The following is a 23,231-nucleotide window of genomic DNA, read 5'->3' as shown; positions in this document are numbered from 1 at the left end:
TCCCGTGGTGACTTCTGCAGACAGAGGAGAGTAGCTGTAGAACCACTGGAAGCAAAATCAGCTACCAGTTTCATATACTAGTATTTTTTTATCTGATTAATATGATCAGTCTGTTTACTGAGATCATATGAAATATATGTTCATTTACTGAAGTAAAAGCTGGTATTTTATGAATATCTACCCACATCAGTTCGAACAAGCACAACCATGCAAAAAGGAGAGGAATATATTCTTCCTCCAATTCCTTTCATTCTCCAGCTCCTAATTTGTTGGTGTTTGGGAACTCAGTCAAGGCAGAGGTTAGCAAGATTGTAGGCAACTTGTAAATAGCTGAAGATAGCCAGGCCTGTCAGTCCTGTAGAAATATTCATTGGGGAGGCTGGTAGAATTTTTCATTTGAAGTCCTAGTCCTTTATAATGATTCCCTTACTGTGGTAGGTTATAGACAATGGAGGCACATGCTTGATTTGCTTTGTTGGTCTCCAGAGGCTTTTCTTTATAAGGAGTCACTTCATATGGGCATATTTGTGTGTAACATAAAGATTGAGTTCATGAGTTGTATTTACTGCATTTATTTCCATAGAGAGGACTGCATTGGCTTTATCTTTAGTAATTCAATCCTGGGTGTCTCAATGGCCTGATCATATAGCTAGGGCAGTAGTGTTGGCACATGAGTATACATAAACGTAGATGTTCTCTTTGCCTGGGTCATTTGAAGTTCAGCTCTTCATGTAGAGCATCCAAGGCAATGAACAAGTTATCATCATTATAATGGATGGATGCAGCCTTCTATTGGATTTGTCCAACGTGGGGTCAGGCTGTTTTGTTAGAGAACTATGCTATCTTTTCAGGTGTGAAGTCTTGTAAGTATGGCTCCCATTGAGTCAGTAGTTTGGTAAATTAGTAGGTAAGGCTTTTGTAATGGCTAATGCAGAGCTTTTCAGACTTTCTCAGTTCATGGTCCTTTCCTTAGTGTTATCATAATTTATTTCAGTGTCTCTAGGCTAAATGAAGTACCCCAAAGTTCCACTTACTAGGTAATGTCAAACAACTCAATAAGCATTTATTTCCTAACATCTTAGTAGCTGTTTGAAAAAAGAATACACAGAAATTTTTAAACTTTATTTTTATTGTTAAAACTATTACAGATATCCCCATTTTCTCCTCCTTTGCCCACCTCCACACAATTTTTTAAAGTACTATTCTTTCATTCTTAACCATAATAATTTGCTAATAGAATGTATATGCCTATTGGATACTGTACAACTTCTTAAACCTTGAAATTAGTTTAGACACTACCTTATTTCCTGATCCATGTTAATTTTTACATATATATGCTTTTTATCACAACTGCTGAAAACCAACTTTGCAAATGTATGGTATCATCAAAAGAATGTAACATGATACAATTTTGAAACTGCATTCTACCTCAAGCTAGTAGTTCATGCAGTATCTGACAAATACCAACGATGACTGTGTTTATCTTGATATTTTAAAGTATCCTTTGGTATCTTGTGAATTTGTTCTAGCATTCAGGGACACCTCTGCTACTGTTCAGAAACTTCAGGTCTAATAGACGGGCAGCCACCTGTTTGTGAAAGTGGCTAAGGCCTTAGGAACCAAGTTTGGCCCTTAATTGGAGGTAAAATTTTAATATGACAAGGGATCATTTAAAAAATATTTTTACTTATTTATTTTTATTTATTACTATTTTCAATCCTCAACTGAGGATATTTTTCTATTGATTTTTAGAGAGTAGAAGGGAGAGAGGAGAGGAGAGAGAAACATCTACATGAGGGAAACACATTGATTGGTTGCCTCCTACACACGCCTCTATTGGGATTGGGTAACCTGCAACCAAGGTATGTGCCCTTGACCAGGAATTGAGCCCACGACCCTTTGGCGAGGGGCCAATGCTCTAACTCCGTGGTTGGCAAACTGCAGCTCACGAGCCACATGCAGCTCTTTGGCCCCTTGAGTGTGGCTCTTCCACAAAATACCACGGCCTGGGCGAGTCTATTTTGAAGAAGTGGCATTAGAAGAAGTTTACGTTTAAAAAATTTGGCTCTCAAAAGAAATTTCAATCATTGTACTGTTGATATTTGGCTCTGTTGACTAATGAGTTTGCCGACCACTGCTCTAACTAATGAGAAACCCACCAGGGCAATTCTGCTGTAGTCTTATTATCACCTGTCAGCTATGAGTTAGGTCACAGACATCTGTAATTTCTTAGGATCTGAAGGAAATAGGGAACTCCTGGGAGGGCTTAATTTACTATTGCTTTTCAGGGTTCTTACTATAGAGTTCTCTGCTAAAATGTCAACTTATAGGTTTTTCAGTGTGTTTTGTGGGAAAAGGCACTATTCTTGATCCTATGGGTCTTTCCCTGGCCTTGGGTAATTTCCTCACACATATAAGCTCATCAGTATTTTGCAAAATACTTCAAAGAGAAATCCTTTGAAGATCTCCAGGGTTCTGAGTAGCACCCTTCTTTAGTACTATGTAATAACCAAATTATCCTGGTATTTTCTTTGTAGAAAAAATTTAAACTACTTAATAGTTATAATATTATTCGATTTTTCTGTTTATTCTTGATATTTTTAAAAATTTTTTAGGAATTTGCTTATTTGTCTTATATTTCAAATTGATTCACAGTAACTCATATATTTCACACCTATTGAATCTATGCTTATATTCCCTTTATCATTCTTATATATAATATTTATGCCTTCTCTTGTTTATTTCTGGGTCAATCTCTTATCCATTTTTAATCCTATTACTTCTTTAGAAACTCAAAATAGTTTGATTACTTTCCTGCTGCTGAAAATACTAATGAAAAATTAAATCCAGTGTCAAATAGGGAGGAGAAATGAAGTCTTGAATAAATGGAACTATGTTAAACATTAAAGGATACCCATCCTGAGGTGTTAGCTGAACCTATATGGTATTATTTCACAGCATACTAGTCTGTAAATCAAACCATCATGCCGTGCTCCTTAAACTTAAAAAAAATTATCAGAAATTCCAATAAAATACATAAGCATAAAAAAAGATACCCATTCTATAGTACTGAGGAGGCTCTCAAAAATTTTGTGCATAAAAATCACTTGGAGTGCTTGTTTAAAATGCAGATTACAAGGCACCACCACCAGAAGTTCTATATCAGTAGTCTTGGCTAGAGTCCTGCAGTTTTCAATTTTAATAAGCATCCAACTGATTCTGAAGTATGTGATTGGAAGACTACACTTTGAGAAACATGTTCTAATTTGTGCTACAGTCAAAAGATAAAGGCTAGTGCCTCCAGTGCCTAGTCCCCAGACCGAATCTATCATATCTGTAGCTTTGTCATCCACAATTCCCCTCACCTTCACCTAACCCTCAACTAAGCCTCTGCGTAAGGCTTGCACCCACTCATCTTCTGCTGAGGCAACATTTTGTAATTGTCTCAAGAACTGTTTTTTAAATTTCTAGTCTAGCCAAACACCTGAGGTTAGCCTCAGGGGACCATCAGATTCTAACAAATCTGACTAATTTCTGGATCAGCACATGGTCACCTGGAGTCTTGGTTCAAACTCCACAAGTGGAGCAGGATTTGATAGCTGATTATAGAAGACTATATCTTATAGTGAAACCAGGACTCTCGGAAACGTCCCCATCTTAGATGGAGAGGTTTCTCCACAGATAACTGAATTTGATTAGATCAGTGATTTAGCCAGCCATGGGGAAGAGACCATAGGATATCTAGACCTTCTTGTGACATTCTGGGAAACCCTCCATGGCTCATGCTGGCACCAAATCTAAACACCCTCTCACTGATCTTCTTGCCTTGACTGCTGTTGGGCAGGCCTGCAGATTCCCCTTTGTGTCAAGTCTCAGGGAAATCACTGCTGCACTGATGATTTTTTGCAGGGCATCACTGGCAAGAAGGTATAAAAGTATACTATTAAATGTCATGTTTCTGCTCTCCGAAAACTGTGGATTTCCTTACATACAGATCAGTGTTCTGGAGCAGACCAACTTGGTTTCTCCATATGCATGTGAAGGATCTTTGTTCATATATTCAAGGATCTTGAAGCTCTGATTGAGGTTCTTTTTCTCCAATGGATAGGAACTGTCACAGTAAAAGGATAGGTTTGCTGTTGAGGACATTTAATATCTGAAGAGAGGATTAGTTGAAAAAATACTTAAATTTTCTCCTAACTTTTTCAGACTAATCATAGAATAGAATCATTAAGTGTTAGCTTTGAATGGCCTTTGGAAGTCATTTGAAGCAATCTCCCACTAAAAGATCCAGATAAGGAAGCTGAATTCCAGAAATGTTAGATGTTTTATCAAAGATCAGACTGCTATTTGATGGCTATAATCCTCTCTAATAAAATAGTAATATGCAAATTAACCATCACTCTGCTACATAAGCCATGCCCACTAGCCAAGCCACACCCACCACCAATCAGGGAGAGTATGCAAATTAACCCCAACCAAGATGGCTACCAGAAGGGAGGCTTGGGTTTCCCTGGCAACAGAGGAAGCCAAGCTTTCCACACACTCTTGCGGGCCCAGGCCTCCACTCAAGGAAAGTTTCAATTATAGAAGGTAAACAAATCCACAGATCGAGCAGGAGGCTTGGCTCTGCTCCAGGCTACAAAGTTTCAATTGTAGAAGGTAAATAAATTCCAGATACCAGGGCCTCTGCTTGGGTCCCCAGGGGCGTGGCTGGCCTGCAAACCACCACAGGCCCCTCGCCCAGGCCTCTCCATGCCCCAAGGGAACCCGACCCTGATCCAGGACACCCTTCAGGGCAAACCAGCTGGTCCCCACCCATGCACCAGGCCTCTATCCTATCTAATAAAAGAGTAATATGCAGATTGACCATCACTCCAACACAGAAGATCAAGATAGCTGCCCCCATGTGGTTAAAGATCCTGCCCCCATGTGGACACAAGATGGCCACCACAAGATGGCCAGCAGGGGAGGGCAGTTGGGAGGGACCAGGCCTGCAAGGGAGGGCAGTTGGAGGCAATCAACCCTGCAGAGGAGGGCAGTTAGGGGTGACCAGGCCGGCAGAGGAGGGAAGTTGGGGACAAACAGGCTGGCAGGGGAGCAGTTAGACATCAGTCAGGCTGGCATGGGAGTGGTTAGGGGGTGATCAGGCTGGCAGGCAGAAGTGGTTAGGGGAAATCAGGAAGGCAGGCAGGCGAGCAGTTGGGAGCCAGCAGTCCTGGATTGTCAGAGGGATGTCCGGTGGGATCGGGCCTAAACGGGCAGTTGGACATCCCTCGAGGGGTCCCAGATTGGAGAGAGTGCAAGCTGGGCTGAGGGACACCCCCCGCCCCCATGCATGAATTTTGTGCACTGGGCCTCTAGTATGAATATAAATATATAATTGTTCTACAGTTTGCATCCTACTAAGTTATGGGTCTGATAGACTAGGAGATGACAGATTAATTACTAATAGCCACAGACCAGTGGCTCTGCAGGGTAAATTGTGTCTAACTAATAAAGCTTTATCTTTATGTTTCAGGACTAAAAATGGAAAATTGTGTTGAGAACATAGGTAAGATATGCTTTAAAGTATTATCTCTGTAATGGGAATTATATCAGTGTCATTTCTCACAGGTATGGGTCAGAGCTATCTGACCACATTGTCATGTTGTCAGCCATCATTCATTTCTCAAGGCAAAATTGTGCTACTGCTACTACCTTTTAGCAGTGGAGTGCCCAGGAGCCTCTGCTGGTTGTATCCCTTCCCTATCCGCACCCACAACCTTGCCTGTGGCTGTTCTTTCAAACACTACATTTAACTTGGGCATGTAGTACCATTCCACTCTGACCCTAGTTTATCCTTATAGGAGTGTAAGGACTCCTCAATGCCCCTACTTGACAGAGCTAGACTTATAATCCTATGTTTTGATATTTTAGGAAATAACTTTTGGGATACTATTGAAGGAATAGAGTGACTATGGCTCAAGGTGAGAGCCTGGAGGGTCAAAATGGTAATGCAGCCTGTCTCAGCTTCCTCTGGGAAAGATAGGAGGATGTAACAAAAAATAATCCTTCTTAGAGGATCATGGGAAAGCTTAGGGTAGGTAAACAGGAATTCTAAGAGTATTCAAGAATAGCATTATCAGATAGGCCCAACAGATTTGAATCAAAGTTGCCAGAAAATACCTTGGGCTGATGCATGCATTGAGTAGAATTTTTTGAAAATTTCTTTATTAAAAAGTTTGAAAATAAGGGTACATTTTTAGCTGTCTTCCTGGCTAGTTTTTCTATGAATTCTTCTTCATGTAATTAAAATGAATCCGCATCCATTTGTTTTTGAGACTAAAATTTTTATATTTCTCATCTCACCATATTTTGTATGTATCTTAAAATGTAAGCCAACTCAGATTTTTATCATTAATAAACCTGACATTAATGTCTGAGCATAGTACTATATAATGAAAACATGTTTGTATTTCAGAATATTTTCTACCCATATATGTTGCCAGCCCTGGTAAGTATGCTCTCATGTTTAAAAATAATCCTTATATGGATATTTAGTAGCTCTTTCTTATTTAACAAATTCAATTCTTAGCTGAAGAAAAAGTATTTTGCAGATATGAAGGAATAACTTGGCAGATATAAGGGGTTGGGGGGGGGGAGAAAGACTCTATTCTGGGGAAATTTGCCTCTCTATAAATGAGAGTTGGCATTCAGGAAAGCTGAACAACATGGAAACATTCTAGGGCCGTGGTCAGCAAACTGCGGCTCGCGAGCCACATGCAGCTCTTTGGCCCCTTGAGTGTGGGTCTTTCACAAAATACCACGGCCTGGGGGAGTCTGTTTTGAAGAAGTGGCGTTAGAAGAAGTTTAAGTTTAAAAAATTTGGTTCTCAAAAGAAATTTCAATCGTTGTACTGTTGATATTTGGCTCTGTTGACTAATGAGTTTGCCGACCACTGTTCTAGGGGATAAGGTTGGTGAGACCTGAAGAGCTAGTCAGTCTTGAGAGATCTGAGGGTCTGTATTCAGTCATTGAGATTAATCTGTGATACCATTTAGCTGAAAGAAAAGTCAGTCATTTATACCTTTCAAATATGCTAATGTTTGGTATAATTTGATTAAAATATCTGGGTGATTAGATGTTTTTCTCCCCCGAGTTTAGTAGCCCAAATCACCTCTGTGCATTTAAATTTTTTATTATGTGTTTGGCCCATGTAGCTACAATAAGATTTTCTTTATTGAAGAGAAAAAGGTATCTGGGCTTTCCTTAGGTATGCAATTTACTTGATGTTTTGGAAAATAATTTCCTGTACTGATGTGAAACATATCATACCCCTGAGGACTTGCTTGGCAACACTTCTTATTGGCCCATTGCAGCCAAAATTTTACGGTCACTTCACAGGGACCTTAGCTAACTCTTCCAGACATTTTTCTAGCTCATTGAGATCCCCCAGGATTTTCCTTTTTAAAAAAATACATTTTTATTGATTTCAAAGAGAGGAAGGCAGAGGGAGAGAGAAATAGAAACATTAATGAGAGAGAATCATCAATCAGCTGCCTCCTGCACACTCCCTAGTGGGGATTGAGCTCACAACCTGACCAGGAATTGAACGCTGATCTCCTGGTTCATGGGTCTGCGCTCAACCACTGAGCCGCACCGTCCAGGTGTGATGGTTTTTCTTGAGGTGCCAGAGGAAGGTTCCAGTCCAGTTAGCCAAGGTGCATTTAGACTCAAACACTTAAATTTAGTAGCATTAATTTACTGGATTTACCAAATGGTTCTTTATGGCCATATTACCTGAAAATAGTTTTGTTATAACTATAGTAACTTCCAATGACTTTATTCTATCGTTAAAATGGAAAGTTTCTTTTTGTAACTTAGGTGATAAGAAACAGAAGCTTGAAGACCCTGGTAAGACATTTTCATAAACTCTGGGGTTTTACATTTGCAAGACATCTCCTTAGGGATGGGAACAGATGGGCATGGCATGGTAAGGGACAGTAGGAAGAGAACTAGTTTAGCTTACTAGTTTGGAATATCAGAGACCTTCCTGAGTTTCGGATAGACTGCTTTACAAAGATGACACAGCAGTTCTCTTTATGTCTTTTATCTAATAGATCATCCCAGGAGAGAAGTTGAAGAAGTAGTTGAGAACATATTATTTTCTGCTTTGTGCTAGCAGTTACATGGATAGAGGAAGGTGTGACTAGTTATTCCACAAACTCTTAGGATCTAGGATGTTGGGCAGGGGCATTAAAAATGGCATTTTTTTCTAAAGTAAAAATTATGATTTTGTATATTTATTTCTGCTTCCAGTAATCTGACAGGTGCTATTAGCTATATATGTTTGATTAATTAGTATGTTCCCATTTTTTTAAGTGATAGTATTCAAATGTCCTCAAGAGTGCTGAGATAGGAACACGCTCATAAATTACTGGTGAGATTATAAATTAGAACTTTTCTGGAAGACAGTTTGATAGTATGTATTACTAGCTTTAAAAATTTTCATACCTTTTAACCTAGTTATAACACTTTTAGATATTTGTCCCAAGGAAATCATCGTAAGATTTTTGTATAAAATGTGTACAAAAATATTTACTTAGTGTTATGGTAGTCAAAATTTATAAATAACCTTAGTGTCCAATAGGTGGGTAATATTAAATACAATTATACCCATATTATAAAACACTAAACTTAAAAATTACTTTTTAAAAATATTTTAAGAATATGAAATAGTGCTTATATACAGTGGCAAATAAAAATTTATAATAATAAAAGGGTAATATGCTAATTAGACCGATGTCCTTCTGGGTGTCATTCCGGACATCTTTCCAGATGAAGCCGGGGCCAGAGCGAAGCCCATGTCCCAGGTGCCTGCCCACTGGTGGCTGGAGGGAAGTAGCCCAGGTCTCGGGTGCTGGAGGGAAGCCAGGGTCCCAGGTGCTGGAGGGAAGCCAGTGCCGGCAGCAGGGGGAAGGAAGGCCTATTCTTGCATGAATTTTTGTGCATCGGGCCTCTAGTAGGATATAAAATGGCATGTAGAGTCTAATATCAGTTTTATTAAAAAATGTGAAAAAGTACAAATTTCCAGTTATAGGATAAATAAGTACTGGGGATGTAATATACAACTCCTGTATTTGACAGTTCCTAAGGGAGTGGATCCTAAAAGTTCTCACCACAAGGAAAAAAAAATTTTTTTTTGTATCTGATCTTTTTCTGTATGAGATGACAGATGTTAATTAAACTTATTGTGGTAATCATTGCACAATATATGTAAGTTAAATCATAATGTTACCTTAAAACTAGTACAGTGCTGTGTCGGTTACATCTCAATAACACTGGGAAATATGCTAAAATATATATTTTTAAATGGCTGGAGATGGGGGATGTATACATAGCAGAGATTGAAAGGAAATATGCCAAAAAATGTTAAGAATGAGTAACTCTGAGATTTAGGATTCAGAGTAATTTTTAATATTTTCTAAATGATCTGTAATTATAATGTATGACATATAATCAATACATTTTATTTTTTAAAAATACATTGTGGCAAATGTAGGCTGGAAGTCTTTGGCCTGAATCTAAAAAAAAACAACAACAACAGGAGCTTAATCTGGGAGAGATCCTGGGTTCACTGGCCATTATTCTGACCAGAAGTCAGTCAGACTCCAGTGGGTTAAATCTTCTCTCCTTTACTCTGTCCCCTGCCATCTCGCAAATCTTTTAGAGCTTTCCACTATATAAATAGCCATGTAAATATAAGTTAAATTAATTTTCAAGCCAAATGCATTTCCACTAAATAGTTCTATGTTCATCTTTAGGAATGAAAAGCCAGGAGTCCACTGTCTTACCTGGTAGGTAAACTTTTTACTTACTTTTTGAGGCTAGCTACAAGGGTAGGAGCAGACACAAGGACTCCTAGGACTAAGGGCATTACTGGACTTGGAGAGTTTGAGAAATGAGTTAAGCCAGAACAGAGGGACTCCATTTATTGAGTGCTTATTATGTTTCATGCAGTGTATTAAGCACTTTCATGATATGTCTCCTTTAATCATCACTTACTACAAACCTGCAAGGTAAGGATTTCCTTTACGTAAATAAGGAATTAAAGGTCAGAGGGATTAAGAAGGCTGAGCAATCAGAGCTAATAACTATAATAACAATAGAAACAAATAGAAGTGTCTTACACCTAGTACTGTTTCATTTTAAAGCTGATGTACTAGGACTGCCTGATGAAGATAAGGTTGGAGACATACGGGTCAGATCATGAAGTTCTTGAAGTTCCAGTTAAGGAGTTTGTGCTTTGCCCAGTTAGAGAATGAAAAGCCATTGAAAGGTGTTTTTTGTTGATAGTTTTCTTTTCCCTTTTTTAAAGGGCTGGAGATGGGGGAAGTATAGAAAAAAGGAAGCATTAACAATGCAAGATAATTGATTAACAGTAACCAATACTCATTTCTGTTTTTAGGTATGAAGAGCCATGAACCCATCCAAATGCCTGGTAAGACAGATTTCACTCTCTGGGCCCAAGTATGAGCTGGAAAGGATTCCCCTTGGCATTATAGAGACTATTGTCATTCATTAATATTTCTTTTACAGCTATCTGCCAGTCATTCTACAACGACTTAGCTAGGGAAAAGAGTAGAGAAAGTACCTTTATCCCTGTTCCTGGAGCAGGAATCTTAGCTCCCTTGTGGGGAACGCTGAAGGGCAAGGCTGCAGGGACCTGGACGCATGCAGTCTAGCACCTTCTAGGTTCTATAGCTAAAGTTACTCAATAGAAACTTCAACTTCACACAAAAGCTGATTGTTAGCTTTTGGCTAACATTTCAGCATTTAGGATCTCCAGGTAACATAGTACTCTCCTTTCATAAAGATAGACTCAGTGAGGTGCCATGGCAGAAGGCTCCTCTAAGCTTAGTGTGGATTTGCACAGTGAGGGTTCATGTAGCCAGAACTTTTAAATAAAAAGCCAGGAACTACAGTGCAGTGGGATCTCTGACACTTGTATCTCATTGGACAAAAGTGTGGAAATGGTACTCACTGGAGCAAACTAAGTTTTTCATTTAGGAGTGAAAATTTCAGAACCTTTTCCATTACCTGGTAAGCAATGGTAGGCATGCCAGAGAGGAATGTGCCAATTTGGCTGTGGGGGGATGACATAACTGTCAACATTAGACATGCAGGGAAACCAAAGTACTTTGCACAGCATCACATAAGTGAGTGAAGGCCCCAAGTCTCTTAACTTACGACCACTAGTACACATTCCGTCAGATTTGCCGTTTTTTAAGTATATTTTTCCAGTATATTTACCATGGAAGATTTAACCTACCATTAAGACATAACCATTTCATGCGTATTTAAAATGTATGAGGCTGTCACTGAGGGCAAGGCCATTAAGGGGCCTTGAGTTTCTGTGGCCAGAGAAAATGAACAGTGACTCCTGTCAGGTTCCTGAGAAGGGCTTCAGAATGTAGGCTTACAGGGAAGGCAAAAATAAAAAAGGCTCTCAAACTTAATTTTTCCTGAGACAAGAAGTAAATAACATAAATGGACATAACATTTAACCAGAGAGCTGTGGACAGTAATAACACTTCTCTGTGCCTCAGAATTGTCAAACCTGGCTAACACTTGTCATGTTTATCTTATGGGGATATCCAAAAGAACTGTAAAACACAAAATCTCAGGGTGTAAGTCCCTATCTATTAAGGAATTTTTAAAAAAATAGATTTTTGGCATTCACTGAATTGCATCCATCTACACAATGCTCTGCCTTGCCTAATATTGCTGTCTGTGAAAACTTCATGCTGTGTACAGAACCAGCATATTCATAGTTAATTACCTAAAGTACAGAGGCCCAGAGATAACCCTCCCAATTTTCATCTGCCACATGTGGTTGTGGGACCAGCCTTTTCCACATCTCCACTCCTCCGATCAGTTTCAAAGTGGCTTCTTCTTTAATTCCCTAGTTGTAGGACTTCCATTCAGCCAGATTTCAGGTGGTTCTGAATAATGGTAGTTCTGTAGTTTCCTCATAATTTTTGATGTGGTTGTGGGAGGATTCAAGCACTGTGTTTATTACCTATGCTGCCACCTGGGCCAGAAGTCTCTTCTAGGTAACTTTGTGTAAGTTCACTTTTCTGCACCTCTCCTGCCACAATCGGTACAATGAAGAAAACTTCTGTCTCGCAGGATTGACTAAAGTCCTAATGAGACAAAGTATTGGCAAATGAATAGTTTTAAATAGTAGTAAATGGTAGCTGTCTTTATTATTATCTGAAAATCTTTTCTCATTTAGGAATAAAAGTGGTAAAACCAGATAAAAACCTAGTAATAAATATTTTATTGGGAGTGGAGCAAAGGGGTTCTGGGTCCTTTACTGTAAGCATTTAGTTAGGTCAGTGGTCGTCAAACTCATTAGTCAACAGAGCCAAATAGCAAGAGTACAACGATTGAAATTTCTTTTGAGAGCCAAATTTTTTTAAACTTAAACTTCTTCTAATGCCACTTCTTCAAAATAGACTCCCCCAGGCCGTGGTATTTTGTGGAAGAGCCACACTCAAGGGGCCAAAGAGCCGCATATGGCTTGCGAGCCGCAGTTTGCCAAACACGGAGTTAGGTTAATCTTAAAGAATCTGGGGAGAACACCTGAGCTGTATAGCTTCTGACATGTGTCTACAACGCATAGGTTTGCAGGGACTGTTTTATATTGTGCCCTCTCCTGGAAAGCTGTGTGTAGTGCATGCTTTTTTTTGTGAAAACATTTACACTGAATCTCATTTAATCTAAGATAAATACTGTTTTTGCCATTTCAGAGATGAGGACATGAAATATAGGAAGGTTAAGGAACCTGTTAAAGGGTAGAGACAACCAGGACTCAAACTTTTCAAGTTTTGTTCACTTTCTGTCACACAACACTTGTCTTTCACCCAGATTTAGTTATAAAAATACTCCTCTATCCTGGGCTTTTAGAATTGGCATTTGGCTTCAAAGTTTTCAAAATATGGCAATATTAATATTTAAGTGCTAGGCACACACTTAGAGGTAGTATAGCATAGTAAAGAGGAGCTGAGGCTTTGAAATTACTACCACTGATTACCTCTGATTTTGTTTTGAGGAACATCTGTATAACATGGAAAACCATACCTACCTTCTAGGACTGTAAGAAATAAAGGTGGCAATATACATAAAGCGTTTGTACAATGAATTACATATAGTATTAATATTGAATTTGGGATTCTAAATTCAGTATATTAAAAAAGCACTTTTTTAAATTAAAAATTTAATCATTCTTTTAATGGCAACACTTCCTTGGTAAAAAATAAAAATAAATAAAAAATCCAGAGTGCAAGTGAGTAACAATTAAACACTTCCCCCAGGCTCACACATATCTCTAAACATAATACCCCGCTCCTGAGGCCCATTCCCAGGAATAAGCAAGTTTGCTTAATCACTTAATCAACTTTTTCTCTCTGGATAAATAGGTTTACAATGCAATTTAACTCAAAATCTGTTTGTATTTTAGAATATAAAAGTCAAGAAGACATCAACAATCCTAGTAAGAAATATCTCATTTCCTTAGCTGATAAATGTTTAATCTGCAATACAGAAAAAGTGAGAAAAAGATTTTTTTTCTTAAAGGGACAGTTTCAAGAATTTAAGGCATCATAATAATATAACGTCATGTCCAAATGTTTGTGTGTATGGTGGGCCACCTTAACGTTTCTTGAGCAGTCATTTTTTACTGTGTGTAGTCTACTGTTTAAAGCAGTTGTTCTCAACCCTGTCAACCCAATTCTCCCATTTTCTGAAAAATATTTTATAAAGCCCTTATACTATCCTGAAATAAGATTGATAAAGAGACCTACCTTTACCCATTAAAAAATAATATCCTAACTATAATTTATAACAAAATTATATGCATTTTAATATGTAAATGCCTAGATTATAAGACATAATGCAGTAGACAGATGATTGTATTCCCTTATGCAAATAAATTTGGATTTAAGAGAAGACTAAAGCTACTCTATGTGACTATAAGAAAATGACAGTGAATACAGTGGGTCCCAGATAGAACTGTTTATGAAAACTAAAAATATTTGTTTATATGTAAAACTGACTTTAAGTTCTAGTTTTTTAACTAATAGGTTATTAATTATATATAGGTTTTTAACTAATGTATATGTCTAGCAGTTCATTTGAAATTTGTGTAGGTCGATTTTTCATGGTGCAAAACTAGCCCTCTACTTCTACCCCACCCTTGTGACAATAAAAAAAATACCCTGACAGCCTAGCCCGTGTGGCTCAATGGTTGAGAGTCTACCCATGAACCAGGAGGTCATGGTTCGATTCCAGTCAGGGCATATGCCTGGGTTTCAGGCTTGATCCCCAGTAGGGGGCATGCAGAAGGCAAATCAATGATTCTCTCTCATTGTTTTTATTCCTCTCTCTTCCTCTCTGAAATAAATTTAAAAAAAAAAACATTAAGAAAAACAATACCCTGACAAATTTCCAACTGTCTCTTAGAGGGCAGTACTGTCCCCTTGAGAACCACTGCTCTATCGTAACAAAGTAATGCATGAATTCATCTGCCTGCCCACTTCCCCATCTGTGTACATGTAACTGCATGTCTGTAATTATGGCAAGTAAATTGACAAAATGAGTTGAAAGCTTTTATAAAAATTTACTGTTTCTTGGCCTCATGAAACCTGAGTGGTGATTCCATTTGGATACTTCTAGTCAATCCTCCCTTGTACAGTCTAAGCCAAAACACAGCCAGAAGTCAGGTATCTGAGTTAAGGGTAGTATCAAACAGATCCTGAGATAGGTGGACTCCACTGTTTCTCTCCTCTAGTTTAGATGAACGGGAAGCAGTTTTCTCCAAAGCAGAAAGCTGTATGTATGAGGGGGAAATTTTTAATTTTTTAATGAGCTTGCAGGGATTAGTATTTAAAAATGCAGCGATATTCAGTTGTATATTGGTAGCTGTGAGTATATGCATATAAGATATACTTTACTTGAAATAGAAAAGACACAAAATTAACCTAACCTTGCCTGTGTATACAAAAAATGAAAATCGAAAATTGCTAATTCTAGAGAATTTGAATAAAAATTATCTTGTCTATATATCTATTAATTATGGTATTATTCCATATGTACAACTGTAAACCTACTTTTGCCTCACCATATATATGAAAATATAGCCTGAAATCTGTAATGAGTGATATTTATTTGAAAATTGTTCCTGGTTGGAAGTATTTCAAGTTAGTTTTCTAACTCAACTTGAATGTCTGTTTACATATTCAGGATATATGGAATAAATAGGTGGATGAACTTGATGACACGTGTCAATGACTATGTGTTCTTGTTAACAGCTCCAGCTCCAGCTCCAGCTCCACGTCCCAAAACCCATCCCTCTGCATCCTCTGGCAAAAGGCTCCTTCCACCATTTGGGGCAATCATCATTTTAATCAGTGCTTCTCCTATATATCTCTTTGTTAGTCTGTAGTCAGATATATTCTTTATTACTTGAAGTACAGTACAGGGATCCCACAGGAAATAATCAAAATGAATGTTATATTTTTCACTTGTTGGCCAAAGTCAGTTGATAAAATGAGAACTGCATATGTTATTCACTTTTCAAATTCAGAAAGTTTGTCCAGTTATGTTGTAGAATCATTTTCACTTATTTGTGTATTAATCTTATTGCAAAAACGTTATTTCTGGTTGAATTCAATAAAAGACTTAAAATTATTAGATATAATTTCATAATTGCCAATACTAAAATATCCAATATTAGTGGTTAACATGAATTTAATCCATAAATAAGAATTTTTTTTTGGGGGGGTGGATAAAAATTACAGTTACATTCAGTATTCTGTATGTTAGTTTTAGATGTACAGCATAGGGCAGTGGTCGGCAAACTGCGGGCTCGCAAGCCACATGCAGCTCTTTGGCCCCTGGAGTTTTTAACAAAGGCCAGTTTAGGAGTACCCTAATTAAGTTAATAACAATGTACCTACCTATATAGTTTAAGTTTTAAAAATTTGGCTCTTAAAAGAAATTTCAATCGTTGTACTGTTGATATTTGGCTCTGTTGACTAATGAGTTTGCCGACCACTGGCATAGTGTTTAGACAACAGTATACTTTAAAAAGTGGTCCCCTCCATATTCAAGTATCCACCTGGCTGTAATTTACATCCCTGTACCTACCAATTAGTACATCTTAATCCTATCACCTTTTTACCCAACCCTCCAAGCCATCTGGTAACCATCAATCTATTCTTTATGAATGTTTCCATTTTGTTGTTTAGATTCCACATACAAGTGAAATCATATGGTATGCCTTTCTCTGACTTATTTCACTTAGCATAATGCACTGTAGGTCATCATGCTGCTGCAAAACTGAATTTTAAAGATGTTCTACTCATCCTTGAAGGATTAGACTTTTGACTTCAAATAGTATCATCCCTCAAAATACGAACTTTATATTTCTGTAAACACAAGTTTACCAAGTATTTCACATATATAGTGCCTAATTTGAATCTCATCAACCCAGGAAAGTAGACAGTACTGTATCTGTATGCTAAATAAGCAAAGGAAAATGAGGTTATACAGTATACTACCCTTTTCCTCAGGGTATTGTGGTGGTTTACTAGAGATTGATTTAGGCCTGGGGCTTTGGTAACTGACAGTTGTTTATACATGTTGCCAATATTTCACAAAGGATTTCAAAGATACAAAAACAAAACAAAACAAAAATCACCCTACATAAAATTTAAACTGTTAGGGGTTCAGTGTGCTTTAATTCCACCATGTAACTCTCTTCCTGTTCAGAATTTTTAGTCTATCTGCAAGAACCATTAGCCAGTTGCAGACTAAACACGGAACTTCGGTCAATTGCGCTGGAAAACACAACTTCAAGCAGAGGCCCAAGTGGGCCTTATCTCCTCCTACTCACCTAAATCTAGAACTTGATTATATACAGATCAAGTCATATCTAACCAGCTACATGAACAAGGATCACAGGTCAGCCTTACACATGCGTAAGTCACCAGTAAGTCACCTGTCTTTGTGTATGTGTGTGTGTGTGTGTGTCAGTCTTTAAAAGGCAGGCTCTGGGCCCTATCTAGGGGTATCGATCTTGCAAAATTAGGAACCGAACTATCAGAACACGAAAAATGAGACTAGAGAAGTGAGTATGGTGTGTGTGACTAGTGATTTGTTCTTCATGGAATGTGACTCAGGAACAATTCTCATCAGATCAATAACTCTTCCTACGGTAAGAGAGTGTGCAGAGGGACAGATACCTTCCACAGTTGGCTACGTGGATGGAGGATGGAAGTGGCTATCTTCTGGTCCAAGGAGAAAAAAATTTATTTCCCAACATTGTTGGATTGTAACAATGAGTAGGAAAGTATGATGAAAGAGGGTGGTATATAGAGTGTAACAAGTTTGCATGCCATAATCTTGGCAAAAGTGGCTGCAGACTACTAGTAACTAACTTGGAAATAAAACAATCAGTTTTAAAGTTCTCAGTCTCCTACACAATTGTTACCTAATCTGTAGCTGGACCGAAATTCCTATAGTGGGATTTCAGAGGATGGCCTCTTAGTATACATTCCTCATTATTCTCATAATAAACACAATACCAATACATCACACAGAAATGAAAGTTAAAGCATTTCCAAGAGGGGGCCAACCTGATGCAGCCCAGGTATGCAATTTGTAGTAAGTTACCTGGTTATGAAAGATTCAGTTTCACATTATGATGTTTAATTCAGACTTTCTAGGGTTTTTAGATACTAATAATATGTTAGGTAATTCTGTATCCTAAATGTTATCTGAAGTTTTTTTTGCCAAATCAAATAAGCAGAAGTGATATATTTTTCTTAGGAGGGAAAAATCAGACTTTAAAACAAGCAAGACTAAAATTCTTGAATTGTGATAGACATGAATGGTTGGTTATTCTCCCAGAGCTAAATAAAGCACCAAACACAATTATAAAAAAGTAATTACAATCAAGAATTTATTTGTTTTCATTATTTTTAGAAATAAAAATGTTTAAAAAAACAAAAAGTTGCAAAAATGATAAAGTGTAATTTTGTTATATCCTAATTGCGTAGTTGTTCGGTAAATTTCAAATAAGCAAAAAAATATAAAAATATATTTTCAAATCTTTATAGAATGAAATGAAAATCACATTAGTCATCAAATACTCTTGGATTTTCTTTACTCCTTCCACAGATAAATTCACAAATATAAAAACTGATGTACATTTATATTCTAAAGTACAAATCTCCAACAGCCAAGTAGTCATACACTTTATGTGCAAAGTAGATATTGCATATTTACTTGCTATGGAAAGCAGAGTACAGGCTCAATGGAGAATAATCATTAAACACTGATTATTTTTAAGAAAAATGCTGTTGTAAAATGTACAACAGTATGTTTTTGGTACTTATGTACTTCTTACATAACAGCTTTTAGATATCTGCCAAAGGCTGTCTTTGAAGAGCTGTGAAGTGACTTATTTCAAATCTGAAGAACAATAATCTGTCAGTAACCTTCTCAAAAACCAAGCCAGCAGAGGATTTTCTTTCCTTTTCCTCCATGTGGTCAGGTTCATTCTTAGGGAAGGCCTGATGTAGCAAGAAGATACAGTTCACGAACCTTCAACACAAGTTTGTGATTTGTCAACTAAATACACCACCTCTGATGTGGATGGTTTCATTCAATCCATGTTCTACTAACTTTATATCTTCTAGATCATCTTTTATGATGCTAATCAAGTGGCTAAGTCCTTCTTGTTGTTGTTTCAAATGCTAGAAGGAATTGAAGAAAATATTAATGCACTACTTTATTAAACTGCAAACTATTCACAGGAAAAAGGATTACTTTACTAGCAATACAGCACTCTGTAGATGCTCTAAATATAGTGGGCATGCATATTTATCTTTTGCTAATATTTTTTATATGACCTACAATAAAGTCAAACATGTAATGAGCAATATCTTCAACAGAAGTATTACAGAAGATTTTTTTAGATTCCTTTTATCAACCTCTGATATTAAAACAATGCAAGAAGGTACTCAAATACAGATGCCTAACAAAGCAATCATTATGAAAATTGAGAATTTTCACATTTTTTGAGTACAAAGTATATAGTGATGATAATGGCGCTAACTACAATTGCTAACATTTTTTTTTAAATATATTTTATTGATTTTTTACAGAGAGGAAGAGAGAGGGATAGAGAGTTAGAAACATCGATGAGAGAGAAACATCGACCAGCTGCCTCTTGCACACCCCCTACTGGGGATGTGCCCGCAACCAAGGTACATGCCCTTGACCGGAATCGAACCTGGGACCCTTGAGTCCGCAGGCCGATGCTCTATCCACTGAGCCAAACCGGCCTCGGCAGCAATTGCTAACATTTTTAAGAGTCCTTCCTAGGTGGTTAAGGCAATTTGAAGAGTTTCATAAGTATTAACTAATTTAAAATCTTTTTGAGCACCTTTCCGGGTACAATTATTTCTTTTCTCTACAAATAAAGAAAATGAGGTGCAGGTAAGTAACCTGCTCAAGGTCATAAAGTAGGTGATGAGCCATGATTCAATCCCAAAACAATATACTGCTTTTCATCATTTTAGGCAGGTGTTTGTATTACTTCCATTTTATTGCATACATAAACTCTTTAATATAGTTCTTTATTCTAATATGCTGGAATCTTTCAGTTAATTTTATTGCAAATATTTACAATGGAATGTAACTGAAATGTATGCACACTGTCCAGGAACCTAGAAACCAAACTAGTTTTTAATTGCATAAAATGGAAATATCCATTCTAAAGCACATAATAAAATCGGAATTGTTGATATTTAAAAACATCTAAAATACTCTGGGCCATGCTAATAGTCTTTTTTTTTTTTTAAATATATTTTATTGATCTTTTACAGAGAGGAAGAGAGGGATAGAGAGTTAGAAACATTGATGAGAGAGAAACATCAATCAGCTGCCTCTTGCACACCCCCTACTGGGGCTGTGCCCGCAACCAAGGTACATGCCCTTGACCGGAATCGAACCTGGGACCCTTCAGTCCGCAGGCCGACGCTCTACCCACTGAGCCAAACCGGTTTTGGCTATGCTAATAGTCTTATATAATGCTTCACAAAGTTTATCACCTGAATACATTTTCTTTAGACAGTCAATGGTTGGACAGTTTTCATAAAACCAATCTGTATTTATACTGAAAATAAGCTAGAACAGTACTTTTCAACTTGTTCATACAACGTGAGCCTTAGATAAATGGAGGTCCTGGCCACCCCAACCTTCACCGAGGACCCCTGAGGGCTGAGGGGATCAATAACTCCACATAAGGTATGATACAGAGCAATTATTTCTTAAACTTGAATGTACATACAAATACATTTAATGTATTAAGGACAGATTCTGTATTTTTAATAACCTCCCAGGTGCTGCTGCTGCCAACACATTGAGTAGCAGGGTCTAGGGAACTTTGGTGCCTCTATTACCTCTTGTTCATTTTTTGGGGGGTTGGGTAAGTGAATGATTTACTCATTTTTTTATTATGGTAAAATATACATAACAAAAATATGTCCATTGTAACCATTTTTAAGTATACAATTCAGTAGCATTCACATTATGAAACAATCACTACCATCTACCTCTAGAACTTCTTCTGAAATTCTGTACCTCTTAAACACTAACTCCCCATTTCCCCTCCCTGAGCCGCTGGCAACCACCATTCTACTCTAATGAATTGGATGGAGTACTCTAGGTACTTCACTGAAGTAGAATCATAAAGTATTTGTCCTTTTAAACTGGCTTATTTCACTTGGCATAATACCTTCAAGGTTCATCCATGTTGTAGTGTGTTAGAATGTCCTTTTTTAAAGGTTGAATATCCACTGTATGTATATACCACATTTTGTTTACTCATCCATCTATGGACACTTGGGCTGCTTTCATATTTTGGGTACAGTGACTAATGCTACTATGAACATGAGTATACATATATTGGAGTTTTCTGGTTTCAATTCTTTTAGATATATACCCAAAAGTAGAATTGCTGGATCATATGGTAATTCTATGTTTAATTTTTTAAGGAACTATTTTTTACAGTGGTTATATCATTTTACATTGCCACCAGCAATGCACAAGTTTTCCATTTTCTTCACATCCTCATCAACACTATTTTCTGTGTTGTTTTTGCTTTTTAATAATAGCCACCCCAATGGATGTGAAGTGGTGATAGATCACCTTTTTAAAAAGTGCACACTAGCCCTGGTTGGAGTGGCTCAGTTGTCTGGAGCATCGTCCTATACTGCACAGGAAGGTCTCAGGTTTGATTCCCAGTCAGCGCACACACCTAGGCTGCAGGTTTGATCCTGTCAGGCACATACGGAAGGCAACCACAACCAATCAATGTTCTCTCACACTCTCCCCTACCCTCTCTCTAAAACCAATAAGCATATCCTTAGGTGAGGATTAAAAAAGAAAAGTACACTAGTGTGACACTTACCTGCTTGATTTCTCGTAACAGATCTGCATCTATGTAATACCTTTCCTCAGATTTGACTGCTCCAAAATGATTCTGCATCCTGATTTGGGACATCAGTTCATTTAGTCGGCCCTAAAAATAAGACTTAAGTCAAATTATAACTGCTAACAACAGCAGCCGCTTTTAAAAGAGAATGTTTCCTTTTAAAAGGATGGTTACTACTCTATTAAAGGTGTCTTATTTTCCCTCTGTAGACTATTTGAAATGTTAACACAAGCCAAAAACACCATGATTAAGAGTCTACTTTAGAAAGGAAGTTTTGATTAAAGAGAACAAATACTTAAAAAAAAACACACAAACAAGTATATAAAAGTCCTATTTTTGAAGACCAGTATTTTTCTGTAGATCCACCTGAAACAAATTATACCTTTATCTATAATAATAAAAGTGTAATATGCTAATTGGACCGGACTGCCAAAAGACCTTCCGGATGTGATTCCAAATATCCTTCTGTACGAAGCCTTGGCGGCGGGGGCTGAGGCAAAGGCGGTTAGGGGTGATCAGGCAGGCAGGCAGGTGAGTTGTTAGGGGTGACCAGGCAAGCAGGTGAGCAGTTAGGGGTGATCAGGTAGGCAGGCAAGTGGTTAGTGGCAATCAGGCAGGCAGGCAGAGTGGTTAGGGGTGATCAGGCAGGCAGGCAAGTGGTTGGGAGCCAGCAGTCCCAGATTGCGACAAGAGGGATGTCCGACTGCCAGTTAACCAGCAGTCAGACATCCCTGGAGAGGTCCTGGATTGGGAGAGGATGCAGGCTGGGCTGAGGAATGCCCTCCCACCCCCCCCCACCCCCCTGCGCTGGGCCTCTAGTAGGTGTATAAGTGCTTACCTTAAACTGAGTAGGTGCATTTAGTTCACACTGAATTGTGTCTAGCTGAACTCGCAACTGCTCTTCATCAGCTTGGATGGCATATCCACTCTTCCTCTGAATTTCCTGTTTGATTAGGACCTATACAAAGAAAATCCACCAATACCAATAGAATCATCTGTTTTCTGTTATGCAAGTAATTTTATTAAAATCAGTTGTTGGAAGAAATCAGCCAAATAATATACTAACAATATAGTGTAAATCTTAGTTCAAGATGTGAATCATATTTGTCCATTTATATTAGTCGAGTTACATTAGTACATTATTTTCAATGGCCATAATCTTTCATGTATTAACCAATAATTTATTCAGTTTCTCTATTGAAGAGCATATATTTTATTTCTAGATTTGACACTGTTAATACTGCTGTAATAAACATTTTTGTGTGTATATATATATAGATATAGATATAGATATATCTTTATTTACTGATATAGACCCCAAGAATGTGTAGGGTTTAAAACTATGTTTTCAGCCCTGGCTGGTTTGGCACAATGGATAGAGCATCGGCCTGCAGACCAGGGGGTCCTGGGTTCAATTCCAGTCAAGGGCACATGCCTGGGTTGCAGGCTCGATCCCCAGTGGGGGGTGTGCAGGAGGCAGCTGATCAATGATTCTCCCTAATCACTGATGTCTGTCTCTGTCTCTCTCTCCCTTCCTCTATGAAATCAATAAAAATATATTTTAAAATAGAATAAAAGTATATGTTTTCAGTCTAACAGAAGCTACTACACTGCTGTCTCAAAAGATCCTACAAATTTAAATTCACAAGGCACATGAGTATGCTTTCCCCCACATTCCTTT

The 23,231-nt window shown here is 37.7% G+C and overlaps 2 protein-coding genes across 6 annotated transcripts in view; one reads left to right on the top strand and one right to left on the bottom strand.

Moving 5' to 3' along the window:
- Positions 1–15,739, top strand: part of ART3 (ADP-ribosyltransferase 3 (inactive)) — a 103,772-nt gene extending 88,033 nt beyond the window's left edge. For all 3 annotated transcript variants that reach the window (XM_054728176.1, XM_008143662.3, XM_054728169.1), the window contains exons 4-10: positions 5,522–5,554; positions 6,464–6,496; positions 7,867–7,896; positions 9,807–9,839; positions 10,451–10,483; positions 13,508–13,540; positions 15,357–15,739. In XM_054728176.1, coding sequence (XP_054584151.1) covers positions 5,522–5,554; positions 6,464–6,496; positions 7,867–7,896; positions 9,807–9,839; positions 10,451–10,483; positions 13,508–13,540; positions 15,357–15,490 — 329 coding nt within the window. In that variant the 3' untranslated portion in view covers positions 15,491–15,739. The remainder of the gene's footprint in view (positions 1–5,521; positions 5,555–6,463; positions 6,497–7,866; positions 7,897–9,806; positions 9,840–10,450; positions 10,484–13,507; positions 13,541–15,356) is intronic.
- Positions 15,740–18,197: 2,458 nt separating this feature from the next.
- Positions 18,198–23,231, bottom strand: part of NUP54 (nucleoporin 54) — a 22,025-nt gene continuing 16,991 nt past the window's right edge. For all 3 annotated transcript variants that reach the window (XM_028148428.2, XM_008143659.3, XM_054728147.1), the window contains 3 exons: positions 22,389–22,508; positions 21,527–21,637; positions 18,198–18,806 (listed from right to left, as the gene is read on the bottom strand). In XM_028148428.2, coding sequence (XP_028004229.1) covers positions 18,678–18,806; positions 21,527–21,637; positions 22,389–22,508 — 360 coding nt within the window. In that variant the 3' untranslated portion in view covers positions 18,198–18,677. The remainder of the gene's footprint in view (positions 18,807–21,526; positions 21,638–22,388; positions 22,509–23,231) is intronic.

This window comes from Eptesicus fuscus, chromosome 2 (assembly GCF_027574615.1).
Source record: "Eptesicus fuscus isolate TK198812 chromosome 2, DD_ASM_mEF_20220401, whole genome shotgun sequence".
NCBI classification, from domain to species: Eukaryota; Metazoa; Chordata; class Mammalia; order Chiroptera; family Vespertilionidae; genus Eptesicus; species Eptesicus fuscus.
Note: the sequence above shows the minus strand (reverse complement) of the source record. Positions and strands in the feature narration are given on the sequence as shown.